The following is a 19,195-nucleotide window of genomic DNA, read 5'->3' on the forward strand; positions in this document are numbered from 1 at the left end:
TATGTGAAGTCACCTGTGGGAATCTATTAGGGATGATATGGATAAATATGTGAAGTCACCTGTGGGAATCTATTAGGGATGATATGGAGAAATATGTGAAGTCACCTGTGGGAATCTATTAGGGATGATATGGATAAATATGTGAAGTCACCTGTGGGAATCTATTAGGGATGATATGGAGAAATATGTGAAGTCACCTGTGGGAATCTATTAGGGGTGATATGGAGAAATATGTGAAGTCACCTGTGGGAATCTATTAGGGATGATATGGAGAAATATGTGAAGTCACCTGTGGGAATCTATTAGGGATGATATGGAGAAATATGTGAAGTCACCTGTGGGAATCTATTAGGGATGATATGGAGAAATATGTGAAGTCACCTGTGGGAATCTAATAGGGATGATATGGAGAAATATGTGAAGTCACCTGTGGGAATCTATTAGGGATGATATGGAGAAAAATGTGAAGTCACCTGTGGGAATCTATTAGGGATGTTATGGAGAAATATGTGAAGTCACCTGTGGGAATCTATTAGGGATGATATGGAGTAATATGTGAAGTCACCTGTGGGAATCTATTAGGGATGATATGGAGAAATATGTGAAGTCACCTGTGGGAATCTATTAGGGATGATATGGAGTAATATGTGAAGTCACCTGTGGGAATCTATTAGGGATGATATGGATAAATATGTGAAGTCACCTGTGGGAATCTATTAGGGATGATATGGAGAAATATCTGAAGTCACCTGTGGGAATCTATTAGGGATGATATGGAGTAATATGTGAAGTCACCTGTGGGAATCTATTAGGGATGATATGGAGAAATATGTGAAGTCACCTGTGGGAATCTATTAGGGATGATATGGAGTAATATGTGAAGTCACCTGTGGGAATCTATTAGGGATGATATGGAGTAATATGTGAAGTCACCTGTGGGAATCTATTAGGGATGATATGGAGTAATATGTGAAGTCACCTGTGGGAATCTATTAGGGATGATATGGAGAAATATGTGAAGTCACCTGTGGGAATCTATTAGGGATGATATGGAGAAATATGTGAAGTCACCTGTGGGAATCTATTAGGGATGATATGGAGAAATATGTGAAGTCACCTGTGGGAATCTATTAGGGATGATATGGAGTAATATGTGAAGTCACCTGTGGGAATCTATTAGGGATGATATGGATAAATATGTGAAGTCACCTGTGGGAATCTATTAGGGATGATATGGAGAAATATGTGAAGTCACCTGTGGGAATCTATTAGGGATGATATGGATAAATATGTGAAGTCACCTGTGGGAATCTATTAGGGATGATATGGAGAAATATGTGAAGTCACCTGTGGGAATCTATTAGGGATGATATGGAGTAATATGTGAAGTCACCTGTGGGAATCTATTAGGGATGATATGGAGAAATATGTGAAGTCACCTGTGGGAATCTATTAGGGATGATATGGAGTAATATGTGAAGTCACCTGTGGGAATCTATTAGGGATGATATGGAGTAATATGTGAAGTCACCTATGGGAATCTATTAGGGATGATATGGAGAAATATGTGAAGTCACCTATGGGAATCTATTAGGGATGATATGGAGAAATATGTGAAGTCACCTGTGGGAATCTATTAGGGATGATATGGAGTAATATGTGAAGTCACCTATGGGAATCTATTAGGGATGATATGGAGAAATATGTGAAGTCACCTGTGGGAATCTATTAGGGATGATATGGAGAAATATGTGAAGTCACCTGTGGGAATCTATTAGGGATGATATGGAGAAATATGTGAAGTCACCTGTGGGAATCTAATAGGGATGATATGGAGAAATATGTGAAGTCACCTGTGGGAATCTAATAGGGATGATATGGAGTAATATGTGAAGTCACCTTTGGGAATCTATTAATGATAATATGGAGAATATATGAAGTTACCTATGGGAATTTATTAAGGAAGATATGGAACCAAATGTGAAGTCAACTTTCAGTTTTTCAGTTTTTCTAACTTTGCAAATCCCATTTAGTTGTTATACTGGATACAGAGTCTCTCAAAGTGTGCATTGTTTAACTCCATAATACAATCCTTACCCATTAGTGTCTCGGAGTAAACATGCCTTCCTGAGGTCTAACAACAGTACTTCTGATGTATACTTATTTTGTGGCTTTCCATCTGCAAACTGTACTCGTTTTCCACTACCACAACTACTACAAGAAAAAATAGATGTTACAGACAATACTGGACAATTTCATTTTTTAAATAAATTTAACAAGTCATTGATAATGATAATGATACATCATATGTGTGAAAGTAAACAATTTCAAATGATACAAACTACTGGTAGTTTTATTAGAGCAGTTCCTTCCTTTACTTTATATTTATGTTATAATTATTTAAACTAGTGCGACACACATACATTTTGTAATACAAAATCGACCAAGACATGTCTGAGATACAGGTGCACATACACAGAGGTGATATTATAAGTCCCCATTTCCCCCTTGTTCAGTCTAAAAATAGCACTACCGGTAGTACGATATACAAAAGTCCTCTCATTTTCTAAAGCTAGAAAAGCATACTTTTGTTAATGAAAGTTTGTCAAATCATAGCACTGTATCATTGCTAGCATAAGCTTAGTATAGGTCCACTGCTAGCAAATGAGCACAGTGTACGAGTGATTCGCTTACCTTTTAATACTTGGCAGTGCAGACTTCATGCTTTCATTTTCAATAGCAGCAGTGTTAAATGAGTACAGTCTATTATTGAAATCACGATGGTTTGTTGTGATAAATGGGAATGAACCTGCAAGCAAGAGGACATAGTAAAAGTTATAAAGATTTAATTTAGCAAAATTATATGCGAGGTTACGGTGAATACACAAAGGGGTTTGGGGTGTATATGATAAGACCATTATGAAAGTATATGTAGTGATAAGACCATATTATATTTAGAGATAAGACCATATTATATGTAGTGATAAGACCATAGTATATGTAGTGATAAGACCATAGTATATGTAGTGATAAGATCATAGTATATGTAGTGATAAGACCATACATAGTATATGTAGTGATAAGATCATAGTATATGTAGTGATAAGACCATAGTATATGTAGTGATAAGACCATAGTATATGTAATGATATGACCATAGTATATGTAGTGATAAGACCATATTATATGTAGTGATAAGACCATAGTATATGTAATGATATGACCATAGTATATGTAGTGATAAGACCATAGTATATGAAGTGATAAGACCATAGTATATGTAGTGATAGGACCATATTATATTTAGAGATAAAACCATATTATATGTAGTGATAAGACCATAGTATATGTAGTGATAAGACCATAGTATATGTAGTGATAAGACCATAGTGAATGTAGTGATAAGATCATAGTATATGTAGTGATATGACCATAGTATATGTAGTGATACGACCATATTATATGTAGTGATAAGACCATAGTATATGTAGTGATAAGACCATAGTATATGTAATGATATGACCATAGTATATGTAGTGATAAGACCATAGTATATGTAGTGATAAGATCATAGTATATGTAGTGATATGACCATAGTATATGCAGTGATATGACCATATTATATGTAGTGATAAGACCATATTATATGTAGTGATAAGACCATAGTATATGTAGTGATATGACCATAGTATATGTAGTGATAAGACCATAGTATATGTAGTGATAAGACCATAGTATATGTAGTGATAAGATCATAGTATATGTAGTGATATGACCATAGTATATGTAGTGATATGACCATATTATATGTAGTGATAAGACCATAGTATATTTAGTGATAAGATCATAGTATATTTAGTGATAAGACCATAGTATATGTAGTGATAAGACCATAGTATATGTAAGTATATGACCACAGTATATGTAGTGATAAGACCATAGTATATGTAGTGATATGACCATATTATATGTAGTGATAAGACCATAGTATATTTAGTGATAAGATCATAGTATATTTAGTGATAAGACCATAGTATATGTAGTGATAAGACCATAGTATATGTAAGGATATGACCACAGAATATGTAGTGACAAAACCATAGTATATGTAGTGATAAGACAATAATATATGTAGTGATAAGATCATAGTATATGTAGTAATAAGACCATAGTATATGTAGTGATAAGACCATAGTATATGTAGTGATATGACCATAGTATATGTAGTGATAAGATCATATTATATGTAGTGATAAGACCATAGTATATTTAGTGATAAGATTATAGTATATTTAGTGATAAGACCATAGTATATGTAGTGATAAGACCATAGTATATGTAAGGATATGACCACAGAATATGTAGTGATAAAACCATAGTATATGTAGTGATAAGACAATAACATATGTAGTGATAAGATCATAGTATATGTATTAATAAGACCATAGTATATGTAGTGATAAGACCATAGTATATGTAGTGATATGACCATAGTATATGTAGTGATAAGATCATAGTATATGTAGTGATATGACCATAGTATATGTAGTGATAAGACAATAGTATATGTAGTGATATGACCACAGTATATGTAGTGATAAGATCATAGTATATGTAGTGATATGACCATAGTATATGTAGTGATAAGACAATAGTATATGTAGTGATATGACCATAGTATATGTAGTGATAAGACAATAGTATATGTAGTGATGAGACCATAGTATATGTAGTGATATGACCATAGTATATGTAGTGATATGACCACAGTATATGTAGTGATAAGACAATAGTATATGTACTATAAGATCATAGTATATGTAGTGATAAGACAATAGTATATGTAGTGATAAGATCATAGTATATTTAGTGATAAAACAATAGTATATGTAGTGATATGACCATAGTATATGTAGTGATATGACCATAGTATTTGTAGTGATAAGACAATAGTATATGTAGTGATATGACCACAGTATATGTACTGATAAGACCATAGTATATGTAGTGATAAGATCATAGTATATTTAGTGATAGGACAATAGTATATGTAGTGATAAGACCATAGTATATGTAGTGATATGACCACAGTATATGTAGTGATAAGACCATAATATATGTAGTGATAAGACCATAGTATATGTAGTGATAAGACTATAGTATATGTAGTGATAAGATCATAGTATATTTAGTGATAGGACAATATTATATGTAGTGATAAGACCATAGTATATGTAGTGATATGACCACAGTATATGTAGTGATAAGACCATAATATATGTAGTGATAATACCATAGTATATGTAGTGATAAGACTATAGTATATGTAGTGATAAGACCATAGTATATGTAGTGATCGGACAATAGTATATGTAGTGATAAGACCATAGTATATGTAGTGATATGACCACAGTATATGTAGTGATAAGACCATAGTATATGTAGTGATAAGACCATAGTATATGTAGTGATAAAACAATAGTATATGTAGTGATAAGATCATAGTATATTTAGTGATAGGACAATAGTATATGTAGTGATAAGACCATAGTATATAGTGATATGACAACAGTATATGTAGTGATAAGACCATAGTATATGTAGTGATAAAACAATAGTATATGTAGTGATATGACCATAGTATATGTAGTGATAAGATCATTTTATATGTAGTGATATGACCATAGTATATGTAGTGATAAGACAATAGTATATGTAGTGATATGACCACAGTATATGTAGTGATAAGACAATAGTATATGTAGTGATAAGATCATAGCATATTTAGTGATAGGACAATAGTATATGTAGTGATAAGACCATAGTATATGTAGTGATAAAATCATAGTATATTTAGTGATAGGACAATATTATATGTAGTGATAAGACCATAGTATATGTAGTGATATGACCACAGTATATGTAGTGATAAGACCATAATATATGTAGTGATAAGACCATAGTATATGTACTGATATGACCATCGTATATTTAGTGATAAGACCATCGTATATGTAGTGATAAGACCATAGTATATGTAAGGATATGACCACAGTATATGTAGTGATAAAACCATAGTATATGTAGTGATAAGACAATAATATATGTAGTGATAAGATCATAGTATATGTAGTAATAAAACCATAGTATATGTAGTGATAAGAACATAGTATATGTAGTGATATGACCATAGTATATGTAGTGATAAGATCATAGTATATGTAGTGATATGACCATAGTATATGTAGTGATAAGACAATAGTATATGTAGTGATATGACCACAGTATATGTAGTGATAAGATCATAGTATATGTAGTGATATGACCATAGTATATGTAGTGATAAGACAATAGTATATGTAGTGATATGACCACAGTATATGTAGTGATAAGACAATAGTATATGTAGTGATAAGATCAAAGTATATTTAGTGATAAAACAATAGTATATGTAGTGATATGACCATAGTATATGTAGTGATATGACCATAGTATATGTAGTGATAAGACAATAGTATATGTAGTGATATGACCACAGTATATGTACTGATAAGACCATAGTATATGTAGTGATATGACCATAGTATATGTAGTGATATGACCATAGTATATGTAGTGATAAGACAATAGTATATGTAGTGATATGACCACAGTATATGTACTGATAAGACCATAGTATATGTAGTGATAAGATCATAGTATATTTAGTGATAGGACAATAGTATATGTAGTGATAAGACCATAGTATATGTAGTGATATGACCACAGTATATGTAGTGATAAGACCATAATATATGTAGTAATAAGACCATAGTATATGTAGTGATAAGACTATAGTATATGTAGTGATAAGACCATAGTATATGTAGTGATCGGACAATAGTATATGTAGTGATAAGACCATAGTATATGTAGTGATATGACCACAGTATATGTAGTGATAAGACCATAGTATATGTAGTGATAAGACCATAGTATATGTAGAGATAAAACAATAGTATATGTAGTGATAAGATCATAGTATATGTACTGATAAGACCATAGTATATGTAGTGATAAGACCATAGTATATAGTGATATGACAACAGTATATGTAGTGATAAGACCATAGTATATGTAGTGATAAAACAATAGTATATGTAGTTATATGACCATAGTATATGTAGTGATAAGATCATAGTATTTGTAGTGATATGACCATAGTATATGTAGTGATAAGACAATAGTATATGTAGTGATATGACCACAGTATATGTAGTGATAAGACAATAGTATATGTAGTGATAAGATCATAGCATATTTAGTGATAGGACAATAGTATATGTAGTGATAAGACCATAGTATATGTAGTGATAAGACAATAGTATATGTAGTGATAAGATCATAGCATATTTAGTGATAGGACAATAGTATATGTAGTGATAAGACCATAGTATATGTAGTGATAAGACAATAGTATATGTAGTGATAAGACCATAGTATATGTAGTGATAAGACCATAGTATATGTAGTGATAAGACCATAGTATATGTAATGATATGACCATAGTATATGTAGTGATAAGACCATAGTATATGTAGTGATAAGACCACAGTATATGTAATGATATGACCATAGTATATGTAGTGATAAGACCATAGTATATGTAGTGATAAGACCATAGTATATGTAGTGATAAGATCATAGTATATGTAGTGATATGACCATAGTATATGCAGTGATATGACCATATTATATGTAGTGATAAGACCATATTATATGTAGTGATAAGACCATAGTATATATAGTGATATGACCATAGTATATGTAGTGATAAGACCATAGTATATGTAGTGATAAGATCATAGTATATGTAGTGATATGACCATAGTATTTGTAGTGATAAGACAATAGTATATGTAGTGATATGACCACAGTATATGTACTGATAAGACCATAGTATATGTAGTGATAAGATCATAGTATATTTAGTGATAGGACAATAGTATATGTAGTGATAAGACCATAGTATATGTAGTGATATGACCACAGTATATGTAGTGATAAGACCATAATATATGTAGTGATAAGACCATAGTATATGTAGTGATAAGACTATAGTATATGTAGTGATAAGATCATAGTATATTTAGTGATAGGACAATATTATATGTAGTGATAAGACCATAGTATATGTAGTGATATGACCACAGTATATGTAGTGATAAGACCATAATATATGTAGTGATAATACCATAGTATATGTAGTGATAAGACTATAGTATATGTAGTGATAAGACCATAGTATATGTAGTGATCGGACAATAGTATATGTAGTGATAAGACCATAGTATATGTAGTGATATGACCACAGTATATGTAGTGATAAGACCATAGTATATGTAGTGATAAGACCATAGTATATGTAGTGATAAAACAATAGTATATGTAGTGATAAGATCATAGTATATTTAGTGATAGGACAATAGTATATGTAGTGATAAGACCATAGTATATAGTGATATGACAACAGTATATGTAGTGATAAGACCATAGTATATGTAGTGATAAAACAATAGTATATGTAGTGATATGACCATAGTATATGTAGTGATAAGATCATTTTATATGTAGTGATATGACCATAGTATATGTAGTGATAAGACAATAGTATATGTAGTGATATGACCACAGTATATGTAGTGATAAGACAATAGTATATGTAGCGATAAGATCATAGCATATTTAGTGATAGGACAATAGTATATGTAGTGATAAGACCATAGTATATGTAGTGATAAGATCATAGTATATTTAGTGATAGGACAATATTATATGTAGTGATAAGACCATAGTATATGTAGTGATATGACCACAGTATATGTAGTGATAAGACCATAATATATGTAGTGATAAGACCATAGTATATGTACTGATATGACCATCGTATATTTAGTGATAAGACCATCGTATATGTAGTGATAAGACCATAGTATATGTAAGGATATGACCACAGTATATGTAGTGATAAAACCATAGTATATGTAGTGATAAGACAATAATATATGTAGTGATAAGATCATAGTATATGTAGTAATAAAACCATAGTATATGTAGTGATAAGAACATAGTATATGTAGTGATATGACCATAGTATATGTAGTGATAAGATCATAGTATATGTAGTGATATGACCATAGTATATGTAGTGATAAGACAATAGTATATGTAGTGATATGACCACAGTATATGTAGTGATAAGATCATAGTATATGTAGTGATATGACCATAGTATATGTAGTGATAAGACAATAGTATATGTAGTGATATGACCACAGTATATGTAGTGATAAGACAATAGTATATGTAGTGATAAGATCATAGTATATTTAGTGATAAAACAATAGTATATGTAGTGATATGACCATAGTATATGTAGTGATATGACCATAGTATATGTAGTGATAAGACAATAGTATATGTAGTGATATGACCACAGTATATGTACTGATAAGACCATAGTATATGTAGTGATATGACCATAGTATATGTAGTGATATGACCATAGTATATGTAGTGATAAGACAATAGTATATGTAGTGATATGACCACAGTATATGTACTGATAAGACCATAGTATATGTAGTGATAAGATCATAGTATATTTAGTGATAGGACAATAGTATATGTAGTGATAAGACCATAGTATATGTAGTGATATGACCACAGTATATGTAGTGATAAGACCATAATATATGTAGTGATAAAACCATAGTATATGTAGTGATAAGACTATAGTATATGTAGTGATAAGACCATAGTATATGTAGTGATCGGACAATAGTATATGTAGTGATAAGACCATAGTATATGTAGTGATATGACCACAGTATATGTAGTGATAAGACCATAGTATATGTAGTGATAAGACCATAGTATATGTAGAGATAAAACAATAGTATATGTAGTGATAAGATCATAGTATATGTACTGATAAGACCATAGTATATGTAGTGATAAGACCATAGTATATAGTGATATGACAACAGTATATGTAGTGATAAGACCATAGTATATGTAGTGATAAAACAATAGTATATGTAGTTATATGACCATAGTATATGTAGTGATAAGATCATAGTATTTGTAGTGATATGACCATAGTATATGTAGTGATAAGACAATAGTATATGTAGTGATATGACCACAGTATATGTAGTGATAAGATCATAGCATATTTAGTGATAGGACAATAGTATATGTAGTGATAAGACCATAGTATATGTAGTGATAAGACAATAGTATATGTAGTGATAAGATCATAGCATATTTAGTGATAGGACAATAGTATATGTAGTGATAAGACCATAGTATATGTAGTGATAAGACAATAGTATATGTAGTGATAAGATCATAGTATATGTAGTGATATGACCATAGTATATGTAGTGATAAGATAATAGTATATGTAGTGATATGACCACAGTATATGTAGTGATAAGACAATAGTATATGTAGTGATAAGATCATAGCATATTTAGTGATAGGACAATAGTATATGTAGTGATAAGACCATATATGTAGTGATATGACTACAGTATATGTAGTGATAAGACCATAGTATATGTAGTGATAAGACCATAGTATATGTAGTGATAAGACCATAGTATATGTAGTGATAAGACTATAGTATATGTAGTGATAAGACCATAGTATATGTAGTGATCGGACAATAGTATATGTAGTGATAAGACCATAGTATATGTAGTGATATGACCACAGTATATGTAGTGATAAGACCATAGTATATGTAGTGATAAGACCATAGTATATGTAGTGATAAGACCATAGTATATGTAGTGATAAGACCATAGTATATGTAGTGATAAGACCATAGTATATGTAGAGATAAAACAATAGTATATGTAGTGATAAGATCATAGTATATGTAGTGATAAGACCATAGTATATGTAGTGATAAGACCATAGTATATGTAATGATAAGACCATGGTATATGTAATGATAAGACCATAGTATATGTAGTGATTTGACCATAGTATATATAGTGATAAGACCATAGTATATGTAATGATAAGACCATAGTATATGTAGTGATAAGACCATAGTATATGTAATGATACGACCATAGTATATGTAGTGATAAGACCATATAGTATATATAGTGATAAGACCATAGTTAGATACATGTTTGATATTGAGCAGTATTTCAATTTTTGGATATATTTTCTTAAATCAATAACAGGAATTGAGACTTACGTCGCATATTATAGTCACCGTTTCTAAAGACAGCAGAGTTGTTTTCTTCCATTTGCATCCTTCTCACCAAATCCATATCCAATGATGCAGTGGGTATTCTAGACTGTCTCTTACCCAAGTAATATGACACATTGGTCTCTGACATGAAACTGAACAAAAAAATAAACTCATGACATGAAAGAAAAGAAAGCACAAGAAGAACTCATGTGTGCTGAGAGTATTGGAGGCATGTTTTAAATTATTTAAAAATTTAAGATTAGCCTTTCAAACAAGGAGCTTGGCAACTAATATTGGTGTGCCATACTAAAATGGGCAATAGCTTTTTATGAATACAAGAAAGGCAGTAATGCTTGATTTTGAATTTAATGAATTTTAACATTAAAATGATGAATGGACGTGCATATGTTTCCCAAAATGTATATAGTATTTGTGAAGTTTAAATGTGATAGTGGTGGGCATGCATGGATGGATGGACGGACGGACGGATGTACAGACACACATCAATATATAAGTCCCTGTTTTCAAATGCGACTAAAATTAAATGTATCAGTAACCACTAAGAGTAATGAAAATACGGAGTTACCATAAAATCAGCTCACACACAGAACCCAAAACATAAATCCCTGTCTCAAAGTATGTCCAACAAGGCTAAAAACAAGTTCATAAAAGTCAACTAACTTTTCTGGATCACTTCCGAATTTGAAATGCGTTGTCCGTAGATCATCAACATTACTTTGACGCAGCATTGTTCTTGCTTGCAGTAGAGGGCGCTGCATTGCTTCTTTGTCTTGAAATGTTTTAGAATACAAACTAGTTGCAAACAAATTATCACTCAAGTATTGAGGTGCAAAATCCTGTCAATAAAAGATAGAATACTGCTATTATTATCAATATTATTAATTAAAAAACTGCAAGCACTAGTCTTGTATAAAGTAGTGACCAATTTTAACCAACATACATGTAGGATATGCTAGTCACGGTCAGTTCTGATGGCCCTTTCCCATAATAGTGTCTATCGTGTGTCATAAAAAAATTTTACGGTTTCCATCACATGACTAATTTCAATGACGATGACTACTCAATCGCTGTCTATGTAATTATGTCTAAAACAATATTTTGGTGAGATGTGGTCATCTTTATGTGGTTATATTTAAACAAAAACATTTTCAAAACCACAGATATTGCTGCTTTAATGTGCAAATAATATTATTACTGATTAGGATAACAAAAAATGAATTGTCGATTGAAATGGCTCCACTGTTTTTGTAGAGTCTTCTTTAAAACAAAGTTTAACATTCTGTATGATGATTCTGTATAGTTGCCATGGATGAAGATGTAATTGTTGATGGACGAACAACAGACAATTACCAGTATGAACAGCTACTATGTTCAAAGCATGTTTTGTGACATTTTCTAACATGCACTAATTACTAAGACAGAATTAATCTATTATCACTGATCAAGTCTTGTCTCTGAATACACTGTATTTGATGTGTACTTACCGGTATATTGACAGTGGCATCTGGTTTATGCACAAATGGCTAGAAGCAAGAATTATAAAAATAAAAAAAACATTAAAAAATATATAATATAAGTATATAAATCAATACATATAGATATCATTGTTTATATATTGGGACATTACATTACATTATCACATGATACAGATGGTATTACTCTCGTGCATTCATGATTCTGCATTACATTTTGTAGTTAGATTTGGTAATACAGTAGCTGGGGGTTAGGTTTGGACAAACTGATGTACTGTAGTAGAGTAAATATTCACTCTGTTTAATTTTAGTGGGTTTGATGTTGTGGATCGGTATTCAATGGGTTTTACTAAGGTAGAGATGCAGTTTACCTGACAGGTATTTTAATTAGTTAATTAGGAAACCAAGATGACCTCCCTTGTCCACAAAACTATATATTTTCGGAAAGCTTATTGTATGAATTTTAAAATTTTGTTAGTATTTTTTTTTTATGTGCACTGAAGTTTGAAATATGCACAAAAGTTATTTAAAAAAAAAAAGCTTCTAAACCATGCTTCTGTTTCCTGTCAAAATTGGTTTACGGGTACATCTGTTTAGTATGAAGAAAGTGTCGTCTTGAAAACTGTTTACCAGTTGTAAATTCAAGTTTATGCATAAATTAACACCCAGGCTAGTTGTCTGTACGATTGTTGTAACACTGTTCAACCAAAAACAATGCCCCATCCGCTCAAAGTGTATAGGAGCTAATTTTTTTTTTAAGTTCTGGGATGTGCACTAAAAAGAAGCTGAGATAATTGCTAATTTGCATAACAATTCACTCAGTAACAAGTTTGCTAATGCTCATAATTAAAATGGCTGTAACAGTTCCAAATTTAAATGTATTATCGTTTTGTTAAAAGTTAAATATAGTGCATAATATGGAGATCCCGTCATTTCTTTTTTTCACCATGTTTCTTTTTTATTATTTATGTACAGCCTTGCTAAATATTGCTAAGCATTCAAAAGAGATAATTTTGCACCTGTTATCTATATTTTAAAATCGTCTTTTGAGTATATGTTCCCATTATTCACAATTCTACAAAATTTTAACAGTCTATAGCCAAGACTGTTTGGATAATAAATAGCAAAAACAAAACAATTCACTCCCAAGTGCCCACGAACCTGCATCTCTACCTTAAATCACAAAGAAACCATTACATTGTATTGTTAAATTAGTTATGTTAATGTTTGTGGTGTTTTTTAATTTAGTGCCTTCCAGCAAAATAAGCAGAATAAATGAAAACAAGCCATGCATGGCACAGTCCCCGTTAGTTATCAAATTTAAGATATAAAGTTTATAGTAATATATAGCTGGAATATAAACATGTCAGGAATATGATGATTGTTTAACATTTAAATGATTGACATTTGTATCTGATCGTCAAATGAGTATTGAGAGATATTGCTCTGGAACAGCATTAATTAAAACAAAATCAGCCATTATGAATATATGTATAATGAATATATGAAATTTGAACATAGTCAGTCAAAGCATGTCAGAGATATGGCTCTAGAAGCCCATTCATTAAAACAAAATGGCCACTAGTAAGCCATTCAGAATCCGATCTAAAAAATAAAACAAGTCATTGTCAATGACACGTCCCCGTTCCGTTCATATTTGAGTGACATATACATTCAAAGCAGATCATGACCGAAATGCACCTGCATATGTACAACACATTGTGCTAAATCTGAACAAAATCCATCCATGCATGACTGAGATCCGGTTCTGGAATTGTGAAAATACGTGATTTTGATGCATTTTCGGCCTTAAAATGGCCATCATTCCGCTATTGTTAAGCAGATCATGAAACAAATGCACATATCTATTTGTGACATGATGTACCATGTGTGTGTGAAGTTTGAACTTGATCAATCCAGACATGTCTTGGATACGGATTAAGAACTGAATTCTTTAACAAAATGGCCGCCAGTCGGCCATTTCGAACTTGATCCGAAAAAAAAAAAAGACGTGCATCAAGGTCCTATTATGTTTAATGTATGTACCGAATTTGAACAAAATCCATCCATGCATAACTGAGATACGGGTCCGGAATGGTGAAAATGTGCGATTTCAATGCATTTTTGGCCTTAAAGCGGCCCCCATTTGGCTATCGTTAATGAGATCATGAAACAAATGCACATACATATTTGTGACATGATGTACCTTGTGTGTGTGAAGTTTGAACTTGATCAATCCAGACATGTCTCGGATACGGATCCAGAACTGAATTCTTTAAAACAAAATGGCCGCCAGTTGGCTATTTCGAACTTGATCCGAAAAAAAAAATGACGTGCATCAAGGTCCTATTATGTTTAATGTATGTACCAAATTTGAATGAAATCCGTCCATGCATAACTGAGATCCGGGTCCGGAATGGTGAAAATGTGCGATTTCAATGCATTTTCGGCCTTAAAGCGGCCGCCATTTGGCTATCGTTAATGAGATTATGAAACAAATGCACATACATATTTGTGACATTATGTACCTTGTGTGTGTGAAGTTTGAACTCGATCAATCCAAGCATGTCTCAGATACAGATCCAGAACTGAATTCTTTAAAACAAAATGGCCGCCAGTCGGCTATTTCGAACCCGATCCAAAAAAAAAAATGACGTGCATCAAGGTCCTATTATGTTTAATGTATGTACCAAATTTGAACAAAATCCGTCCATGCATAACTGAGATCCGGGTCCGGAATGGTGAAAATGTGCGATTTTGATGCATTTTCGGCCTTAAAATGGCCGCTATTCGGCTATCGTTAATCGGATCATGAAAAAAATGCATGTGCATATGTCCCATATAATGTGTGATGTATGAGTGAAGTTTGAACTTAAACAAATAACACCGAATAAACGGCAAGGTAAAGACTATGTCTAATTATAGTAAATACGTACTGCGTGCGTGACTCGAACCGGCGCTCGCGTACGGCACCTAATCGCCTAGCTACACGCCACTACACGTCTTCCCCTCGGCTTTATTTGGGGATGCCCGGTGGCCGAGGGGAAGACGTGTAGTGGCGTGTAGCTAGGCGATTAGGTGCCGTACGCGAGCGCCGGTTCGAGTCACGCACGCAGTACGTATTTACTATAATTAGACATAGTCTTTACCTTGCCGTTTATTCGGTGTTATTTGCTTACTTTACTTCCTATGTCGACAGCAACTATGAGTTTGAACTTAAACGGTCCATGCATGTTCGAGATACAGGTGATCACGGACGCACGGACGCACGGACGCACGGACGCACACAGGGCAAAACATAAGTCCCCGTTTTCGGACTGCGTCCGAACGGGGACTAACAAGTTTTTTAGCACAAAAATAGCTACCATTAGGCCACTTTGAAAAGGATCGTCAAACCAATATACCAATATCTGTGACATGATGTATAATGAATATTAACAAGCAGCCTCTCGGCTGAGATAGCTCCGCTGTTAGCAATGCACATTTCAATTAAAGAACAGAAGATATCATTAGAAAATGAACAATATGCATAGTATCAATGCAATGGGACTTGCTGTTTTCAACAAGAATTCAAAAATATCATTTTTCACCATAAATGATTGTGGTTTTTAACAAGAAGAAAATATCACTTTTTACCAAAAATATTCACCAAAATTAGAAAATTAAAGATATCATCATGAAATGAACAAATTTGAGAATGGTCCACATGTAGTAGCTATACATGTAATATCAAAGCAATTGGACTTGCGGTTTTTAACAAGAAGTTGAAAATATCACTTTTTACAAAAAATGACAACAATATTCACCAAAATTAGAGAATTAAAGATATCATTACAAAATGAACAAATCTGAGAGAGGTCTACATGTAGTACCTACATATGTAATATCAAAGCAATTGGACTTGCGATTTTTAACAAGAAGTCGAAAATATCACTTTTTACCAAAAATGACAAAAATATTCACCAAAATTAGAGAATTGAAGATATCATTACAAAATGAACAAATCTGAGAGAGATCCACATGTAGTACCTATATATGTAATATCAAAGCAATTGGACTTGCGGTTTTTAACAAGAAGTCGAAAATAACACTCTTTACCAAAAATGACAAAAATATTCACCAAAATTAGAGAATTGAAGATATGATCATTAAATGAACAAATCTACCCAAGGTACATATACACCAAATATCAAAGCATTCAGGCTTGTAGTTTTCAAGAAGAAGTCAAATAAGTAAAACATTGACACGGACGACGGACGCAGAACGACGACGGGCAATCACTCATATGATAAGCTCCGCTCGACAAAGTCAACAGCGAAGCTAAAAATTTGAACATATTCAGTCAAAACAAGTCAGACATATGGGTCTGGAAACCCATTCATTAAAACAAAATGGCCACCGGACAGCCATTTTGAGTCTGATCTGAAAAATAAAATGATGTGCATCAGGAACCCGTAATGTCTAAAGTATGTACCAAGTTTGAACGAAATCCAGCCATAAATGCCAGAAATGCTTGATATTTGATGATTTTTTAGCACAAAAATGACAACCATTCGGCCATTTTGAATAGGATCGTCAAACCAATATATCTGTCTATCTATGACATGATGTATAATGAATATTTAAAATTTGAACATAATCAGTCAAAACAAGTTGAAAATATGGGTCTAGAAGCCCATTCATTAAAACAAAATGGCCACCAGTCGGCCATTTTGAATGTTATCTGAAAAACAAAATTATTTGCATCAAGGTCCCATAATGTCTAATGTATATATCAAGTTTGAACAAAATCCATCTGTAAACAGCCGAGAAATGCTTGATTTTTATGATTTGTTAGCACAAAAATGGCCGCCATTCGGCCATCTTGTATCAGATCGTAGAACAAAATGATGTTCATCAAGGTCCTATAATGTACAACGTATATACAAGGTTTGAACAAAATCCATCTGTAAACAGCCGAGAAATGCTTGATTTTGATGATTTTTAGTACAAAAATGGCCGCCATTCGGCCATCTTGAATCAGATCGGATGATGAGATCGTGAAACAAATTTACGTGCATATGTATGATGTCATGTATGATGTATGTGTGAAGTTTGATTGTGATTGGTCCAGGCATTTCTAAGATACAGGTCCGGACGCACGCACAGACGCACGCACACACGCACGCACGCATACCACACACACAGAGGTCAAAACATAAGTCCCCGTTTTCGGACTTCGTCCGAACGGGGACTAATAAAACTCAGCAGAGTAGGCAGTATATTATAATGATACATGTATATCAACAATAATGAACTTCCCACAATACCATATTAAATATGGAATTAATACTCCTGACGATAAATCATTAGAATATTGCATACTTCAGTGCTACATTAGTCTATTAGATTAATTCATATGCCAGTTAATAAAATTGAATATTAAGCACATAGCAGTAAATATAGTATTTCAGATTTTTTGACTGCACAGAAATCACAAGTTCTCTAAAAATGGAAGGATCACTGCCATTTTGTTGAGATATCAAAAAACTGCAACATTTTCTGAGCACATTACTTGGGTCATGCTGTGTTCTATATATATATATATACTTAGCTAACCACATGACTACGTGCTCTAGTCTGTTTGGAGTCATTATTTGGTTTGACATTATACAACTCACTTTCAGTGCTTAATTTTTCCCTAACCTTTTCAACGCTAGACTTTCTCGTCAAAATTTGTCCTGCAATTTATTCTTATATTCTTCTGGAAATGGACCCTTATTTTAGTTAATTTTTAGTTTTTATTGAAAAAATCTTATGATGATAAGTGCAGGACAATTTTGTCAATTTGTGATGAAAAGATTAAGGCCAAAAAAGGTCAGGAAAAATTTGAAAATGGTTTGTGGGGATATGGTTTTAATTTTGTAATATATTTTGATTATTTAATATCAACAGGGTATATGTTGAGGTGCTCTCTGGACTTTTAGAGTCTTAGTAAATATGATAATTGAAAACAATAAATTCCATATACATCATAATTTTTACTAATTCATATTGAGAATTAGGTAATATTGAAAATAAAACTTTAATTACTGCATTTCCGGAAAGCTAGCAGTGTTCAGTGTTCAAAATTCACTAAATAATGCTTTCAAAGTTTATTTAGATCCACAAAATATTCTCTGACACAGAAAACTATCGCCCTGTCTCAAACCTTACATTTCTCTCAAAAGTCACAGAGAAAGTTGTCGCTAAAAGATTGATCTCTCACTTGCATTCCAACAGTCTTATTGAATCTATGCAATCAGCATACAAACAATCGCACAGCACAGAAACAGCTCTAATACGCGTTCAAAATGACATACTCATGGCACTTGATCAACAGAAAATTGTGATGCTTGTTTTATTGGACTTATCTGCCGCTTTCGATACGGTTGACCATTCGCTTCTTCTAGAACGTATGTCAAGTGGT

The 19,195-nt window shown here is 32.4% G+C and overlaps 1 protein-coding gene across 1 annotated transcript in view; it reads right to left on the reverse strand.

Annotated features, from left to right (window-relative positions):
- LOC102809785 (uncharacterized) overlaps positions 1–19,195 on the reverse strand; it is a 55,213-nt gene that overhangs the window by 26,393 nt on the left and 9,625 nt on the right. Inside the window, exons 4-8 of the mRNA XM_085505802.1 lie at positions 12,760–12,798; positions 11,936–12,111; positions 11,258–11,406; positions 2,695–2,809; positions 2,098–2,214 (exon numbers count right to left, since the gene is read on the reverse strand). Of these exons, the coding sequence (XP_085361928.1) occupies positions 2,098–2,214; positions 2,695–2,809; positions 11,258–11,406; positions 11,936–12,111; positions 12,760–12,798 (596 nt within the window). The remainder of the gene's footprint in view (positions 1–2,097; positions 2,215–2,694; positions 2,810–11,257; positions 11,407–11,935; positions 12,112–12,759; positions 12,799–19,195) is intronic.

Source organism: Saccoglossus kowalevskii, chromosome 2 (assembly GCF_978046115.1).
Source record: "Saccoglossus kowalevskii chromosome 2, keSacKowa6.1, whole genome shotgun sequence".
Lineage (NCBI taxonomy): Eukaryota > Metazoa > Hemichordata > Enteropneusta > Harrimaniidae > Saccoglossus > Saccoglossus kowalevskii.